The following is an 18,423-nucleotide window of genomic DNA, read 5'->3' as shown; positions in this document are numbered from 1 at the left end:
CTGAAAACTTCAGACAACAAGTTGATCGTCGATTTAGTCGTTATCTCTTTCGTAAATTTCACTACCAACCACTTTGAAGTTACATCAACCATAACAAAACCAAATCTCATGTCCTGACTCAAAGAGTAAAAAGGACCAATAAAGTCAAGACAGACAGTGGGCCAGGGCAAATCTGGATTATCAATTTCCCCAAAATTACTCTGACATCCAACTCTTAATCTCTTTTCACTCTCGAAGCACTCTGTGCACTTCTCAACCCACTCAGAGACCTGCTGGTCCATTCCTGGCCACCAGAAGAACTCTCTAATTCTCCTTTTAGTAAGAGATTGTCCTAGATGTCCCTCGTGTGCCAACTTAAACAAGACAAACCTTAATTCTTGAGGCGGGATGAATTTATCGTCCTTCATAATAACATTCTCCATAACATCTAGAATTGACAAATCCTCTATAATCTTCACATAGGGACGTACAGCCAAAGGTAGGGTACTCTCTCTCCTAGAACCTTTCACAATCAAATCCTTTACACACTTTAACACCTTATCATTAGCTATACAAGAGTTCCATCTACTCTTGTTGATAGCACCAGTGCAAATATCCGCCAATTCATCAATAGTCCACAGATCCTTCCGATTGCATAGCTTCAACACCCAATTTGTCAACAATCTCCCAAGGCAAAGGAAGCCTAGACAAGCCATCCGCCTGACCATTCTTCCACCCAGGAATGTACTCCGCCCTATACAAAAAGTCCTGAAGTCTAGCGGCTAATCTTGCCAATCTCACTGACCCTTTTCCTGCACCACCCGGAGATAACAATTTGATCAATGGTTTATGATCTGTCAATATTCTAAATTCAAATCCCCATAGGTACATTCTAAAGTACTCGCAGCCCCAAGCGGCCGCCGACGCTTCGCGCTCAATAATGGAATAATTTCTTTCAGAACTGGTAAGTGTCCGCGACGCGAAAGCAACTGTCTTCAACCCAGAATCATGTTCTTGCGCTAACACCGCACCAATACCAACAGCGCTGGCGTCAACCGTCAATACCGACTTGCGCTTGGTATCAAATGGGGTTAGGATTTTGGCCTCACATATTGCCTTCTTGATGTTAACAAAACACTCATCCTGCTCAACGCCCCACACAAATTTGCACCCCTTCCTCAATAACAGTTTAATCATTTCAATCCTTGCTGCAAAATTCTCTACAAACTTCGCGTAGTATTCAATATGACCGAGGAATGATCTTAATTGATCTTTGTCACAGGGTGCCAGTGCCTTCCTTATTGACTCCAAAAGATCCCTCTTAGGTTTCACACCATTTGCAGAAAGCGTGTAACCCAAATACTCTACCTCCTCCACTGCAAATTTACACTTCTCCTTCCTTAAAGTTAACCCTGACTGTTCCTTCAGCTCAAAACTTCCTTCAAAATCGGATTATGTTGCTCAATCGTCTCTCCAAACAACAAAACATCATCTTGGAAGTACACAACGTTATTTATCCCTTTCAAAACTGAGCTCATCATCCTCTGAAAAACCCCTGCCATCGACGCGAGACCAAAGGGCATACGAGTAAACTGGTAAACTCCTTCAGTAGTGATGAAAGCAGTCAACGCCTTAGAATCTCTGTGCAATTTTATTTGATGGTACGCACTTCTTAAATCAAGTTTCGAAAAAAACCTACCTCCTTTTAATGACAAAATCAATTCATTGATATTAGGTAGTGGAAAGTTATCCACGACAATATTCTGATTGAGCGTGCGAAGATCCACACAGAATCTAAATTTGCCACCCGATTTGGTCGTGATCACTACTGGCGAAACCCAACGAGAAATTTCAATCTGTTCAATCACACCATGTTCAAGCATATCATCTAACAACTTCCTCACCTCTTGTCTAGAGATAAATGGCACTTTCCTCACTTTGTGTTGCATCGGAACTGCATCTTCTTTAAGCACAATTTTATGGACATACCTTTTCAATTCACCAATACGTTCAGCAAATAAGTCCGGCATACTTTCAACTATCATTTCAGTAGTCATTGCATCCACAACCATTACTTGTTGACTCGCTCTAGGATCAATGACAATGTGAAGGTCATACTGGTGACCCCAGCCTAATATTGCAGGTCCAGAATTTGCAATGTAAACTTTCCCTTGAGTATATCGTCCCTGGAACCCAATCACAGCTTCCATGTACCCCAACAAATTAATACACTCTCCTTGGTATCCACAGGGATTGATTTCCTTAGGGAACAAAATGGTGCCTTCCCAATTCTCTTTAAATAAGGATTCTGGAACTATTGTCCAAAACGAACCAGGATCAACCATCAATTCAAGTACTTTATTATTTATGTTGAAGGTAGCTTTAGGTCTATTCTTCCTTCCAGGTTCCATCTGTAGCGCATTCACTTCAGCTAAACATAATATTTTATCAGCACTCTCTACACTGTTTTGCACTCTAACCTCACGCTGAAGCGTGACAACAATCGCAACTTTGTCACTATTTGACGTTTTGCACATCCTTGAGAAATGACCTCAATGAGAAATGTTGTTCGTGAAAGGACGCAGTGTGCGAGTTGGTGACTCCGGGGATTGCTGAACTTATCTCCCAGGGACTTTGTTCCTCGCGGCCCCCGCTCCGCGGGCGCCGCTTGTGTTGGTGTGCACGGGTGCATTTAATTGGAAAGAGCACCGGACTGGGACTAGGCGCTCACTGCCCAAAGGCTCAGTGCGGGACTGCGAGGACCAGCCAGCAGTGCGGCTTCTCATCTGCCGCAGCTGGTCCTCTTCCCGCCTCCCCCTACTGCCTGGATAAATTAATCAACGGCTGCCGCCTACCTGGTGTTGTTCGTGAAAGGACGCAGTGTGCGAGTTGGTGACTCCGGGGATTGCTGAACTTATCTCCCAGGGACTTTGTTCCTCGCGGCCCCTGCTCTGCGGGCGCCGCTTGTGTTGGTGTGCACGGGTGCATTTAATTGGAAAGAGCACCGGACTGGGACTAGGCGCTCACTGCCCAAAGGCTCAGCGCGGGACTGCGAGGACCAGCCAGCAGTGCGGCTTCTCATCTGCCGCAGCTGGTCCTCTTCCCGCCTCCACCTACCGCTACTTAGACTCCTCCCCATTCGTGCACGCGGGACGCGCGCGGGTGTGTGCCGGGAGAAGCCCGGGACAAGGGCGGGACCGTCTGTGGCCGTCAGGGGCCGAGGGAGGCCGGGCTGGGCCAGGTCTCTGACTTCTATTGTTAATTATTTCATTTTTGTATCCTCCAGTGTAGCTGGAATGTGGTTATAGGATTATATTGTTATATTCCGTCTTGCCGTTGACATGTCCAGTTCACTTCCATCTGGAGTGGCCGTTTCATTCCTTGGGCCTCTCGATAAATATTTCGAGAAGGCAAACAAGGAGATTGATAAAGAACTTCTTCTATCTGAGAGACGCGCCGAGCGTCGTCACTCTATTGAACATCTAAAAAAACTTCCCCTGTCCACCCAACCAGAAATAAATAGCTCGCAGGATTTGGCTGTGCAAGGGAAGTCGGCCAGTGAAGCGGATATGTTAAGTATTGACGAAATTCCCAGTATATTTCGGGCCCCTAATACCTCCCCCGCTCGTTCCATAATTAATAGTGAGGGTGATATTAATAACACTTCCTCTGTCTCTATTAGTCTTATTGATCTTAATACCCCAGTCGCTCAGATTACTACTCCCAACTTACACTCAACCCTTACTAATCGCTCTTGTGATAGTGCTGGCCTGGGTGAGATTATTTTGCCACCAACTAATAGTATCACCGGATCTAAGCCTACAAAAATGAAAAGGACTGTGTGTTCCCCACCTAGGAAAAAAAGAAAAATGGGTGGCGTTAAGAGAAAAGGTATTAGTCAACAAACTCTTTCTCCTTTTATAGTTAACCCAACTACTGAGTTTATGGTACTTCCAGTGGTTGAGGCTCCCTCTGGTACATCTCACATGCCAATTCTACCTTTGGATGTCACTACCGGGTTTAACAAGGAGTGTTTCGATATTTTTGAGAAACTCCTAAAATCATATATGTTACCTCTCATGGAGCGAGTAAGGTTATTGGGAGATAAAATGGATCGCCTCTTAGCTCCTGTGGCTATACCCCACCCTACGAGCTCTGATAGGCAGTCAGCTCCTCTTTCTAAGCCTAGGGTCACTATTATCGATCCTAGCAGTCATTCCGAAAATAACAGTAATACTGAAGCCCAAAAAAAATCTAAGGCCCCGGATTTGTCATCTAAACACCCATGTGCAACTAATCCTGCTAAAGAGAAGCCGATGCCGACCAGTAAAAAGCCATCTTCCGAGGGACCAAAGCCATCTGTAAAACAAGGGCCAGTTAAACACGACAACCCCACTAATAGACAATCTTTAAATCGTAGGAACATTGTTGAACTCCCCCCTGATTCGGCCAATTGTGTTATTATCCTGACGGGTGTGCCCCCAATTTCTAATGGGAACCGGGAAAATAATGTAAATTTAAAAAATAAAGTCATCTTCTGGCTGAAAACTAATAGACCCCTCCCTGCCCATCTTAATGGGGATATTATTTCAGTTAGAAGATGCAAGTGGGTGGGTCCTCGCCCAAAGGATATCGAGGGAGATACCGTGATCATTAACTTTAGAGATCACAGAGTCGTCCCCCACCTTACCGATTGGTATGTGGGAAACAACGAGGGGGGGATTTCCACGCGGAATCTTAGTTACTTTTACCCCGAGACTCTGCTCAATCCACAAGGCCAACATCGCGTAAAAAGAGATCACCATCCCCTCAAATGGTCCAACTTTACTCCTAGTTTTCATGGTCCATCAGTATACCCTGAGGCCCTGTTTCGATCTTATTCACAATCTACCTATAATAGTTCTTCTCTTACTCCGAACTGGGTTAACCCCAATTCCCAGTTTTCTGGTTATCCCGTTATACCAGCTTCTTCAAATTTTCGTCAGCCCCAAAGTTTTTACTCCAACTCAAATAAACACAGTAAATATTTCCAGCCCAATGAGTATTGGAATATCCCGTTGAGGAACCTTTATGAGCCCTTATCGGGGCTGGAGTATAATGATTGACCAGTCATTCTTTCTAGGGGTAAAGAGGGTAATATAGATTGTATGGGTACTGTTGATGCCCTAGTGAATTTAACCTGTCATGATAAAGACTTAATGGGTCAATTAGCCCATAATGTTAAGGGGGGCTCTGTTTATCTGTGTGGGACTGGTGATATGGATTTGAGACTTGAATCAGTGTTACATGCTGATCTAACTGGTGAGTGTGCTATAATGGCGCCAGGAATTCAGGGTGAGCTCCCTTGTATTGGTACTGATGATATAATGGTGGACAGTGTTTCTACACAGGGAGTCGTCCCTTTGCAAGAAGAAATCGCCTCTGTGTCTGATGAAGTTCACTCCTCCGCCAATGACATTACCAGCGTCTCAGCAGATAGAAATGGTACCATCTTGGGAAGCTGGAATATAGCTGGACTTGAGTTGCGGATGTGCATCCCAGATTGGGTTAACTTTATACGTCGTGGTGACGTTTGGTCCTTTCAGGAAACTTGGGCACTTCTACCAATGTTCCTTACTGGCTTCCTGAACTTTAGCAAACCAGCAATTAGAGGGCACAGAGGCCGAGCCATGGGTGGCTTGACTGTTTGGGTTCGTCAATATGAGGGTGTGACAGCAGAGGAAGTTTTTATTGATAGCCCTGACATACTACTGGTTAACATCAAATCTACCAGCGGCTTGAACATCTTATTGATTAATATATATGCTAGGGGCACCCAGGGTGGTAGGGTCTCTCCAACCCTCCTCCGTCTGGATGACTTTTTAAGTGATGTCCCGGTTGTTAGACACAAGGTTGTAATGGGCGACTTAAATACCTGTTTTGAACCACTGAGTTCGGATGATGGCCTTTTAACCGAGACCGAGGATTTGGCGTGGGGGATTCCTCAGCTTGACCTTGCCCCTATAAAAAAATGGTCCCAGGCGGCTATCTTTATTAAAGGTTTGTGTTTGGATCGGGGCTTGCGTGCCCTAAATGGAAGAGCGCGCTCCGATAGGCTGGGCAAACACACCTTCAGTAATGGTAGATTTAGTAGCCGTATTGATTATGTATTACTGGATGTTAAATTGTGGCCTGTGGTAGTAGATATGGAGGTAACATCTCGCCCGGAAAGTGATCATGACCCACTTGTGGTGGAAATAAGGGATTTCAGCTTTTCTGGGCCAGTTAAATGTTTGTCTAATTTAGTCCAGGATGAAGTAGTACTCACTAACGACACAAGCAGGGTACGATGGCCAAAAATCTGTGTCGATGTCGAAGCACGTAAAACGATTAGATTTTTGGTTTCTAATACTTTGGCAGTAATCTCTAAAGGTGATTCACAGGAGGTGATTAACACAATTATTACTGACTCCCATACTAGTTTGTTTGTGTCTTTAAAAAAATTGTTTATTAAATCTATTTCCAAAAGGGGTCGTAGGGGGAATTTGAAAACTTCCAACTAGTTTAATGAAGAGTGCCGTCGGTCCCATGTCAAACTGTTTAAAGCTTTAAAACTTAAGAATCCTGATTTAATCAGGTCCTGTAGGAAGGCATATAACGTTGCCAAACATACTGCTAAGGCTAACTGGGATGAAGAACGGTGGTTGACTCTAGCAGAAGCGTGTAGTTCCAGGAACATGCAAAGGTTTTGGCATTTACTCAAATGGGGCTTGTCCCAGGACGATCGGCCTAGCCCAGCCTCGGTGGATCAACAACAATGGGTTCGCTACTTTGAGGACCAATTTAGGTGCTCCAGTAGCGTGCAGGATAATATCTGTTGGCCATTACCGGTTAATCCCCTTGTATTTACGAGCAGAGAGGTAAAAACTGTTCTGCAATCTATTCCAAGGGGAAAGGCACCTGGTCCGGACTGCATTCCAGCCGATTTATTCCAACAAGACCAAGATCTTTGGGTACCTTATTTGGTTCAGTTGGTTAATGCTTTGGCCACAGATGCAAGAGTTCCCGAATCCTGGGCAGGGGCTGAAATCCTGCCCATATATAAGAAAGGCGATCGGTCGGTTCCATCTAACTACCGGCCGATCAGCCTCATAGACGCGGTCCAAAAAATCACAGCCCGTCTTGTCCTTGCCAGGATTCAGGAATGGATGGACGAGTATAAATATTCTAACCCCACTTCAAGCTGGATTTAGGTCCCATGTGAGCACCTTAGACCAGGCCTTTCGTTTTATGCTTCTCTATTGGAAGACCGTTCTTTTAGGTAAGGGTAATCTCTATGCAGCCTTCGTGGACTTGAGGTCTGCTTTTGACCTTGTTCCGAGGGCTGGGTTATGGAAATGTTTACTCGAACTGGGTATGCCAGTCCCCCTTGTGCGCCTTTTGATAAATCTACATGCAAATACCTATGCCCAACTATGTTGGGGGAAGCCAGGGGAGGTGACGGATAGGTTTCCGGTTGATAAAGGTGTTAGGCAAGGGTGTGTTTTAGTCCCTACCCTCTTTTCTTTATATATGAACAGGGTTACTAATTACTTTGATAATCATCCCACAGACGCCCCGTTTTTAGCAGGAATGAAAATTCCCTTGCTCATGTTCGCTGACGATACTCTTTTGATTTAAAAAAACAGACAGGGTCTCCAACAGGCCCTGTCGCGGTTTGAGTTATTCTGCAGCGAACATGAGCTTGAGGTGAATGTGTCCAAGACAAAATGTATGGTTCTAAGAGGACACAATCAGATCAGTGCAAGGGTTTCTATGGGGGGTACGCCCCTGGAACAAACCAAGTTATTTACCTACTTGGGTGTTACTTTTAGCGAGACACTAAGTTGGTCCCATCAGGTTGAGCTTATGGCTCTAAAGCACCTGCAGATAGGAGGTGCTTTGATGAAAGAGCATAAAGGCTCTTTTACTCGGCCAATTTCACCTCTAATTAAGATCTATGGTTCTAAGGTTCTACCTTCCGTTTTATACGGAGCGGAACTATGGGGCTTTAGCAAATTGGACCCCCTGAGATCAGCCCGAAATAAATTTCTTAGGGTGGTAACGGGTCTGCCTCAGTCAACACCGCGGATCCCGCTTTTGTATGATCTTGGGTGCCAACCTGTGGAGGATCAGGCGAGATTTCGTCCATTGGCATTTTGGAGACGCCTATGGACGACGCCTGAACTCCTTTTATATGCTAGGGCATGTTTGGAGGTTAGAGATCTTCCTGGTTCTTCTAATATAGGCTGGTTTAAGGACTTAAGATCATCCCTGTATGCTCTGGGGTATAGTGATTTGTCGTTAACTCCCGAATCTGCAACTTTCCCCTCAAAAAAAGCCTTAAAATTGCATTATTGGGACTGGGTGGTTTTTAATAGACATTTAAGACTGAGTTCAAGCAATCTTACTAGTCTATTTATTGACTTTAAAGACGCCCCAAAGCTTGAAAAATATTGGGACATGATAACAAAGCCCCTGGACCGTAAATTATTCCACCAGTTCAGATGTGGTTCGCTGCCATTAAGGGAGTTCACCAAAAAGTGGGGTTCTGGTGGGACAGGGCTCTGTCCAAACTGCCATGGTCAGGGAGAAAGTTTAAACCATTTTATGTTTGTATGTCCACTATATGCTGCCCCCAGATCCAAATGGCTAAGTCCGGTCTGCAGAAGCCTAGGTACCCGCTCGGCTGTTAATGCCAGCAGAATCTTAAGAACTAATCTGTCCCCATTAATTGTAGCGGGTGTGGCTAAATATATAGGATGGGCTTGGATTCTTAGAACCAGGTTCATCAAAAACAAATAACTAGGGGTTATTAACGATTTATGCTTACCTGTATATGAGTAGTCCTTTTATTTTGTGATGTCCTGGGAATTATCGAGTTACTGCTAATTTTGTATTCATTCATAAGAAGCCTGCATATGTTATTTTATATGGTCTTAGATGTTTTATCCAGTTTATAAAACTTTTATTGATGTACTTTTGTATTGTATGTCTTTTATGATGCACCAATCGAATAAAGACTTCTTTGAATTGAAATTGACCTAGTTTCCCACACTTCCTACATTCCTTATCGATAGCAAAACATTGTTTATAATCTGCACCATGATAGGTGCTGCCACATCTGCTACACATCCTAACTTGATATCTCCCTTTCTCTCCACTGTTGTATCCTCCTGAATTCCTCTTTTCTATTTTTTCATTAGCTTCAAATCTTTTCTTGTTCATTACCGCGACTTCATTTTCTGCAACAGATGACACACTCAATCCACCCCCACTCTCTCTCACAGTCTCTTTCTTCTCCATTTCTTTCATACACGCGGTAGATTCCTCGACAACCTTTGCGATGTCTATAGCGGCTTGTAGAGTGGGATTTTTCGCCACCCAAAGCTTTTCCTGCATTTTCTTGTTTTTACATTGAACGATCATTTGATCCCTGATCATCTCGTCTCTCATCTCACCAAAATTGCACTTTAAGGAAAGTTCTCTTAATCTAGTGACGAATTGGTCAACAGACTCCTCAGCCCTCTGCGGCTGTGTATAAAACTTATGTCTCGCCATGACAATATTCACTTCCTTGGAATATTGTTTCTTCATTCTTGCTTTAGCTTCAGTGTAAACGTTGTTAATTGGCCTACCATCTTGATTTAAACCCAAAGGTAAGTATTTGAAAGAATGTTGACCCTCTTTTCCAAGAACACTCAATAGCAAAGCTTTTTTTCTTGTGGCACTGAAGTCTTTACCATCCAGTGCCTCTATATAATTTTCAAAAATGTCGATCCACTCATCCCACTCTATGGGTGGTTCTCCACTCGACTGTAAAAACATGGGGGGTGCAATGACACTTGGGTTCTCCATGTTGTTCCAATAAAGGTCTTGAATTTGAATTTGAATTTAAAAGCATTTATTCAGCGCACTTCTACCTAGCGGTTTCATGGCGCTATTGCGATAACAGAGGATGTCAGCAGAGGGAGGGAATTAAACAGAATAGGCTTTAATGAAAAGAAAAGTTTTAAGATCCTTCCGGAACTGGGTATAAGAGGACACAGTGCGGAGGGCAACAGGGAGGGAGTTCCAAAAGGTAGGGGCCAAAACAGCGAACCTCGCGCCGCCAGCCCTCAGTTGCTTGCTTGCTTTGTTCACTTCTTCCTCCTGACAAGGGATACTTTATATATTTCCTCCTTTCTCTCAGATCACAAATGTGGTGGAAACTTTTAGAAACACAGAACACAAATGTCAGTATTATGAAAATTACTCAATTATTCCTTCTTTAAATGGATTCCTCCGAGTGTAGAGGGTAGCGCTGTTTAGAGACTAAACGCTAGTTTAAACACTCGTAAAACGTAAGTTTATACATTCGTGAAAGGAAGGAAATTCTCTTCGTTCGGTTGCTAAGATACGGATTGAAAGAGTCAAAATGGCCGCCACGTTATTTTACGCACTGCGCTTGCATCACGTTGTTTTACGCACTGCGCATGCGTACTGTACTCGTTACGTGGACGTGCTGCGTCAACAAGGAATCCGACGTCAGAAAGAATGAAAAGAACGAGGCATCAATCCATGGCCGGCTCGTGAGTGAGTAATTTTAAATGACGCTAAGCTTAGCGGCGGCAGTTCAAATATGCACGATCATGTCAAATCTTTATGATTAAAAGAGTCAACTTTCCCAGCTAAACAAATGTGTGCTCACCGCTGCGGTACTCTGATGTTCGTGTTCACTGCCGTTGCACTCTGATAATCCAACACTGTTCTTCAAATCAGAAATGCAGCGCTCTGTTCACCGCCCAGCCGCTCACTAGTTCTTGTTCTGTTTCCCTTTTTCCCCTTGGCTGTAGATTCTTCACTTTTCTCTTTGTGAATTAAGCTTGATGTATTTGAAATTTGATCAGTATTCTGTTCCACCGCATGGGTTCTTTTCCACCAGTCGAGTTTCAATAAATAAACTCACTCTGTACTCTACTTGCTCCAGAAGCCAATCGTCGCCATCTGATATACTCGATGATATATAGTCATGGAAGCAATATAGATAATTAAGAGATTTAATGCAGATACAGAGTAGAAGCTGGTGTTCCCAGTAGAGGCTTAGGAGCAACTGACAAACTGAGAATGTAAGGACAGCAAGTAGCATCGTGACATTAGCAAAGATAGAATGTTCTCATTTAAAGTGAAATGCAAGCAGAAATAAAATTAGAAAATAAGCGACCAACGTTGTAAATAAAACTTTATTGTTTTCTTTGCATCTCATGTAGATAAATGACAAAGCCCTGATGAGATTCCAGGAACTGGTTTCCTGGTCGCGAAACGCGTCGGCAAATGCGAAGGAGTAAAATGCTCATCTACAGTATAAACTAGCAGCAGCTAGTGTAAAGATCATTGAGTGATCCCACTTATCGACTATACTCCTTGCTCTTTGACTTTGTCTTTCACTTTGTGTAATCAAGTATACATGAATATATAATGTCTTGTTTTGTGTAAAAAATGTTTTTTCTTTTGGGATGTATGATGTTGAAAATTCATTTGATTTAGTGTATATATGTATTGTTTACTTATGTTTGTAAATTGCATTGTATATTAGTGTAAATAGATGAATGTACAGTTGTCTCATTTTTTTGCTTTAATGGATCTAAAAAAGCTTTCCAAGTAAAGATAAAAACGATTGGTATAAATAAAAATACATGGTCAAACTAAGGAAGTTGTCGTTTGACCTTTACAATAAGATGGTTTATAAATGATGGTGCTGTAGGCACATTGTGTGTTTGTTTACAATTATAAAGGGTCCAGCCTACCCCATGCCCCGATGGGCCTAACTCCTTAGGGTTACAATAATTGTAAATTTAGGCAAAAGGCAGTGCGGCACTATACAGGGTCAAAGGCAAAGATACAATCTCATAGTAGTTCTGGACGGGGATGCTGGCTCAATGGGAGAGGTGGACTATTTACTGTATCACAATGACTCTAAATGGCTGGTAGGACTCGTTCAGATTCAGTCACGTCAGACAAGGCTTTCACGGCTGCAAGATTAGCAATGCTCAGCACAATAGGTCAACTACCAGGATTATCTCTGAAAGGCCAAATGGACAGACGCTGAATAGCCCACTGATAAGTCTTGTACCTGAATGGGCAAAAGAGTTGGGGCAGTGAGTCACATTTCCAAGACCTTCATACATAAATAAACGGTAATAATTATAATAAAGATACTTATTTTCTGGTGGGGGTATTATATTAGACACAATCTTTCCAATTCTGCGGGTGGAATGTACAAATGTATTGTAAATACATTATTCAAATGTTAAGAAGTGTAAGTCATAAAATCACATATTTAAATTAGATTTAACAGAAAACGGAGCCTTTCATCACAAGGACAATTTTTTATTCTTGTCTTTGTCAGAAGTACATTTTCAAACCTTTTCCAGTGTGGAAGAGAATGGAGCGGAGTTGGTTCATACCGGGAATCATGGCTTTTTGTGGCTGTACAAGGAATCACAGAGCATTCCAACCGTGCAAATACTGCTTCTCACCTATTTCCAGTCTCTGTATGTAGATTTACAGAATGGTAGCAAAATCAGAGCATTGTATAATGAACGCACTCCCATAATCAGCGTGGCTATTATCAGAGCTCTGACGTAATGAAAACGCGGATATCCTTTGTCACCTCACTTCCAGGGCCAGTCTCGGAGCCACAGTGAGCCCTGGCAAAAATGTTGCACCCTTCCTCTTCCCATTCACTCTCGCTATTTTTTTCATTCATTCTCCATCTTCCTCTCTCCTTTTGCCCTTGCTGTCCTAAGCCCCAAGGAGTTGCAGACAAGGGAACTGCCTGTTCACCTCAAGACACGGCACCCAAAGGCTCCTGTCCCCCGGAGAAATGCCAGCCAGGCACGGCTCACCGGATAGCACCAAAAGGGACAGGTGGATTTTGTTTTTACAGGACAAGTAGATGTCTGAAGCACCCCATTCTAGGAGATATTTCTTAAAGGTCCACACCACTGATGCAGAGGCTTTTGTCCCCAGAACCTTTGTTTCTTGCTCGGAATCGCCGAGGGACTGTTTAGGGACATCAGTGCAAGAGAGATAAGTCGATGGTGCACATTCTTGGCGAGCACAAAATATTACACTCTAAAGTTCTATAAATTAATGGTTCCACTGGAACGCATCCTGTCACCTCAAAGGACACTAAATGAACTATTTAATTACAAACGCTCACTATCACTGAATCACGTAACTGAGAATGCGGCAGCATCACAGTTCAGATCATCTCTTACCTTGCTGTCAGTTAGATCGTAGATTTTCTGGCTGATGTAGGTTACTTCCGGCTTTGATTCATTGTAGATCGCTCTTCTGGAAACATTTTTATTTGGCTTCGATAGTCGTAAGGTTTCCCCTTCCAGTCGTACGTAGACTGAATGTGTTAAAGTGGCATGGTACGTTTCAGGGTCATAATTTTGAATTTCGTTCATCCATCCCTGTGGGACAAAGACATTTCATGAACTGGTGCACGCTTTTTGCGCAGTGATAGATGCAAAGGAACATGTTTTGTAACTTAATAGAAGAACTGCGTGACACATGCGACTAATAACCCAGGTTTCATGCAAGGAATCTCCAATTTCTACGACAGAATACATTTCATTTCATAAACTTTATTCGACAGTTAAGTCATAAAAGTACAGCGTACAAATACATTTTAAGAACCAATTAATAAATATTTAAGCAGTTTAAAATACAATTAAATCACTCAACCATCTAATATTTTTAAAAAGATTCCATTAATTCGCTAAAATTGTTTTTAAAAACAACCAATAACTCATTTTACAAAAGTTGTAATTCGGAAAAGTGTGCCAAAATCTTGCGCTACAAAGGGAAACGCGTCACATAAGTCTAGTAGGCAGAAGATCTTGTGACAATAAGTCATCATAAAACTTTGGATGTTATAGGCAGTCACTCACTGGCCATTTGGGACAGTATTTTCAAGCGGATTCGCCAGGCCCAGTTCAGAAACTTCGCTACAGCAATAGCGATAGGAGGGGCGGGATCTGAGCACAAAATTCGCAAGGCCTTGAGAACTCACTGATGTAAATACCAGTGCCCTGTACCTTTCTTTCAAAATTTCCTTCCAAGGGAACACTACATTTAAAGGATCATTCCAGAGCTCTGACATCCCAAGCTTCCCTAGGAGGCATCTAATCTCCTTTAGGCATGTGATTTTATGGAATAAGTCGGTTTTTACGACGTCCATGAGACCTCTGGTGTAATGTGCAAGTTCCTCAGTACACCATAGCCTGCGCCAATATAATAAAGGGCGAAGGTTCGCTAGGTATACCAGTGGCTTTTTGCCAAGATCCAGCAATAGTGGTCTTAGGGGGGTACTTTAAGGGAGGCTTGTTACTTTGCGTAAAAACACATTCTCCAATAATGTCAAACACTTCAGATTTTCAAACCCCCACAACTCGGCTCTGTATAGCGCCGAGCTTAAGACCTTCATCCTGTAAATATCTAGAACTGGACTCATTGGTTTAGTTAATGAAGTCTTAAACTTTGTTAGAAGGATTCCTGCTTGCAGTTTATGCGTCAAAACAGCCCGGTCAAGTTGGCAGTTCCATCGCATATCCTTCTGTAAGGTGACACCCAAATATGTGAAGAACTCAACCTGTTCCAGGGGTAATTTATTCATGAACACATTGCCCCTGAATGACTTGAGCTTGGTTTTGGCTGTATTTACTTCTAGGCTGCGCAGATTACAACATTATTCAAATCGCTGGAGGGCCTTTTGTAGACCACTTGGAGTCTTAGAGATTATTAAGGTGTCATCCGCAAACATGAGGATTGGGATGTGTGAGCCTGCCAGCACCGGTGCGTCCGTGGTGGTCAAGGAAAGAAAGTCAACCACCCCATTGACAAAGAGTGAGAACAGGGTAGGCGCCATAATGCATCCCTGTCGCAAACCCCTGCCAACAGGGAAGGCTTCCGTCACCTCACCCTGTACACCCCACCGGACCCAGGCAAAATTATCCTCATGTAACCGGATGATAAGGGACAGCAACTCAGGGGCCATCCCCATCTCTCCCAGGACTTGCCATAGTTTATTACGCGGAACTAGATCGAAAGCTGCCCTTAGATCAACGAATACCGCGTACAGGGCCCCCTTTTTCCTAATACCACCGTCCTCCAGTACAAGGTAATAAAATGGAAAACTTGATCTATCGTACTGGTTAGGCGGCGGAAGCCAGCCTGCATAGGGCTCAGGATATCATTGTCATCTATCCATGTCTGAACCTTAGACAAGACCAATCGGCCCATAATCTTCTGCATCGAATCAATTAAACTGATTGGCCTATAATTACCCGCTACAGACTTAAGACCCGTTTTAAATACTGGAACGATTTCCGCCCCCTTCCAGGAGGGTGGGACATCAGCTCCCCTAGCAATTGCATTTGCAATATGTGCAATGTATAGTCGCCAGGTTTGTTTATCATTAACAAAAACGTCTGCATTGGAACACATGACCACATTGGTCCACGAGGACCAAGCTGGATTTATTCCGACGCGAAACACGACCACGAACATACGCCGTTTGTTACGTCTACTGGAGGGAGACCATCTTGGGGCCCGACACCCAATGATACTGTCGGTGGACATAGAGAAGGCGTTCGACAGCCTCGAATGGGAGTATCTTTATGCGGTACTGAGGCGCTTCGGAGTGGGGGAGGATTACCTGCGCTGGACGACAGTCCTTTACGCCTCAGCGGTGGCCAGAGTAAAAACTGGCATGCTGATATCGTCGCAATACTCGGTGGAGAGAGGCACGAGGCAGGAGTGCTCCCTATCTCCATTGCTGTTTGCTCTAGCAGTGGAGCCTCTTGCGATGACAATTCGGATGGGTCACCACTTTCGGGAATTACACAGCCGGATCGGGCAACAATACATTTCCTTATACGCCGATGATCTCCTACTTTTCCTTGAAGACGCTGACGAGGCCATGTCGAGCGCTGAAACTTTATTAACGAGCTTCGGTGAGATATCCGGGCTGAAAGTGAATTGGTCCAAAACGTGCTTGTTCCCTGTTCGCCAGGGGGAGACCCAACCTCACGCGCTCAGAGAAGTTCGCTGGGAGCCCAGTTGCCTGAAATACTTGGGTGTGCACATCTATCATGCGACAACCGACTTATTGGAGGGTAATATTAACCGTAGCTTACGAGCACTGAAGAGTAGCATGACCTTTTGGGCTACCCTCCCTCTGTCAGTGGCAGGCCGGATAGCACTACTGAAAATGGTGGCGCTCCCAAGGCTCCTTTATTACTTCAGGACACTGCCAGTATGGATACCCGCTGCTATCTTCCGAATCCTAAAGTCCATGGTCATATCCTTACTTTGGGGGGGCGGGACGGGGAAGCGTGGCATTGACAAACCTATTACGGCCTAAGTTAGAGGGGGGACTGGCGGTCCCCGACTTAGAACTATACTACTTAGCAGCCCAACTACAGATATACACGCAAGAGATAGCACGAGAATTCCGGGGACCGGAACAAAAGAGGGGCCTGGGTATACCTCGCCATGTCCTTTCCTTTATAGCACTCCAGCAGAAGTTGGACCTCCGAGATCTAACACAGGAAGAAAAAACGATCAGGTTGTGCTGGAACCGATCACAGCGCGGGGCGAACGTACTACACCCATATGCCCCCGAAATCCCACTGTGGATGCTAATAGCACTACCACACGGTGGCGATTGGTCACAGCTCCAAAGCTGGGAGGAGGCGGGAATCCAGGTACTAGGGTATTTATACGAAGATGGAACGTTGCTGCCATATCCGACACTTCTAGAACGGTTCGATCTACCTAGGGGAGGATTCCTGCTGTATGCAGCACTGACGCGAGCAATACAGAGACACTGGAGAGAGGGAACAACGGAGCCAAGGACTACGATGGCCTGTCAGTATATTATGATGGCGGCGGGGACCTTTAAGGCGGTCACATGCCTCTACTCCAGAATGGTCAACGAGGGGCTACCGCCTCTAGAAGCGCTGAAGCTAAAATGGGAAGCTGATATAGGGAAAGATATCCCAGAGACAGTATGGGCGCAGATACTGAGGAGGGCTTGGAAGAGCACGCGTAACACAAGATTCCAACTGGTGCACTTTTATATCCTCCACCGGGCGTATTTAACGCCAGGAAAGATAAAAAATACTTCGATGTGGACTCTGCAGCGTGCCCTCAGTGTATGAGGATAGGAGTGGAATTGGGTCACATGCTTTGGACGTGCCCCAACCTGGCGCTTTATTGGAAAGAGGTGGGCGACACTCTTAATGCGATAACGGAAAGGTGTTTGGTATTTAATATGGCTGTGGGTGTCCTGCACTGGTTTCCCCATACCCCCAGGAACAAGATCACGAGTAAGTTTATAGATATGGGGCTCATCTTAGCAAAGCGCGAAATCACACGACATTGGAAAGCAGTGGTAGGACCTAATGGCAATAGGTGGAACGAGTTTCTTAAGTGGGCTAATGGTGAAAGTTTGCTGAGATTTCAAAATGCGCGAAGACAACGCAATGATAAGGCATTAGAAGCAGCGAAGGCATGGGACGCTTTAGCACAATCACTGCGCGACTATGGCACACATGATGAAACCGCAGAGTAGCGACACTCTTGGTGGCCATCCCCGGGACATGACAGGCACATTACATAGAACACCTACTAACAGTTCCTGTGCACACAACTTACCATGACTGGAACCGGCTGTGGACATCGATGATGGGGATCCGGGGAGGAGGGTGGGTTGTTGGAGAATGTATTAGATTATTAGACGGGGACACACTGAGCTCTATCTTTACTAGGTTTCATGTATCTGCACTGGCTTTCATCCTAGCCCCTTCCCTGAACCTGCTACCAAGGGGGTTTCTATTAGGGGTTAGACAGTGTGGGTCATGTAATTGCTGCTATATGATGTGTGAATAAAAACCCAATAAAAATGTGTTTAAAAAAAAAAAAATTAACAAAAACGTCTGCCGGGATGCTATCCATGCCCGGCGCTCTACCCCCGGTTACTGCATCCAGTGCCCTATCAACATCTACAGGAGTGAAAACCACCCCCTCATAATAAATATGTGGGGGCGGTTCATAGAGCTCATATCACTGCTCTTAGCATACTGTGGCTTGAAATACTCGACCCATGCGTACTGAGCCAAATTGTTCTGGGGATGATCCGGGCAACCTCCCCTATCCCATTTAAATATATCCCAAAACTGCTTGGGATTCTTAGCCGCACAGGCGTCTTTAGGTTCCTTCCACTTTTCCTCGTCCCATCGCTTTTTTGCCTCCAGCTGAGTTTTCCTATAGCAGACCCGTGCTGCCCTCACTTTGCATGTATCTCTTGTTTTTAGGGCCCTGCCAAGGCTAACCCGAGCTTGTCGACATGCTGCGTTATACCATCCCTCT

The 18,423-nt window shown here is 44.4% G+C and overlaps 1 protein-coding gene across 3 annotated transcripts in view; it reads right to left on the bottom strand.

The window, feature by feature from the left end:
* The window catches only part of TEX2 (testis expressed 2), a 664,178-nt gene that overhangs the window by 242,334 nt on the left and 403,421 nt on the right, over nucleotides 1-18,423 (bottom strand). For all 3 annotated transcript variants that reach the window (XM_078654347.1, XM_078654349.1, XM_078654348.1), the window contains exon 3: nucleotides 13,260-13,460. In XM_078654347.1, the coding sequence (XP_078510473.1) occupies nucleotides 13,260-13,460 (201 nt within the window). The remainder of the gene's footprint in view (nucleotides 1-13,259; nucleotides 13,461-18,423) is intronic.

The sequence above is a fragment of the Lissotriton helveticus genome, chromosome 7 (genome assembly GCF_964261635.1).
Source record: "Lissotriton helveticus chromosome 7, aLisHel1.1, whole genome shotgun sequence".
Lineage (NCBI taxonomy): Eukaryota > Metazoa > Chordata > Amphibia > Caudata > Salamandridae > Lissotriton > Lissotriton helveticus.
This window is presented reverse-complemented; position numbering and strand designations above follow the sequence as displayed.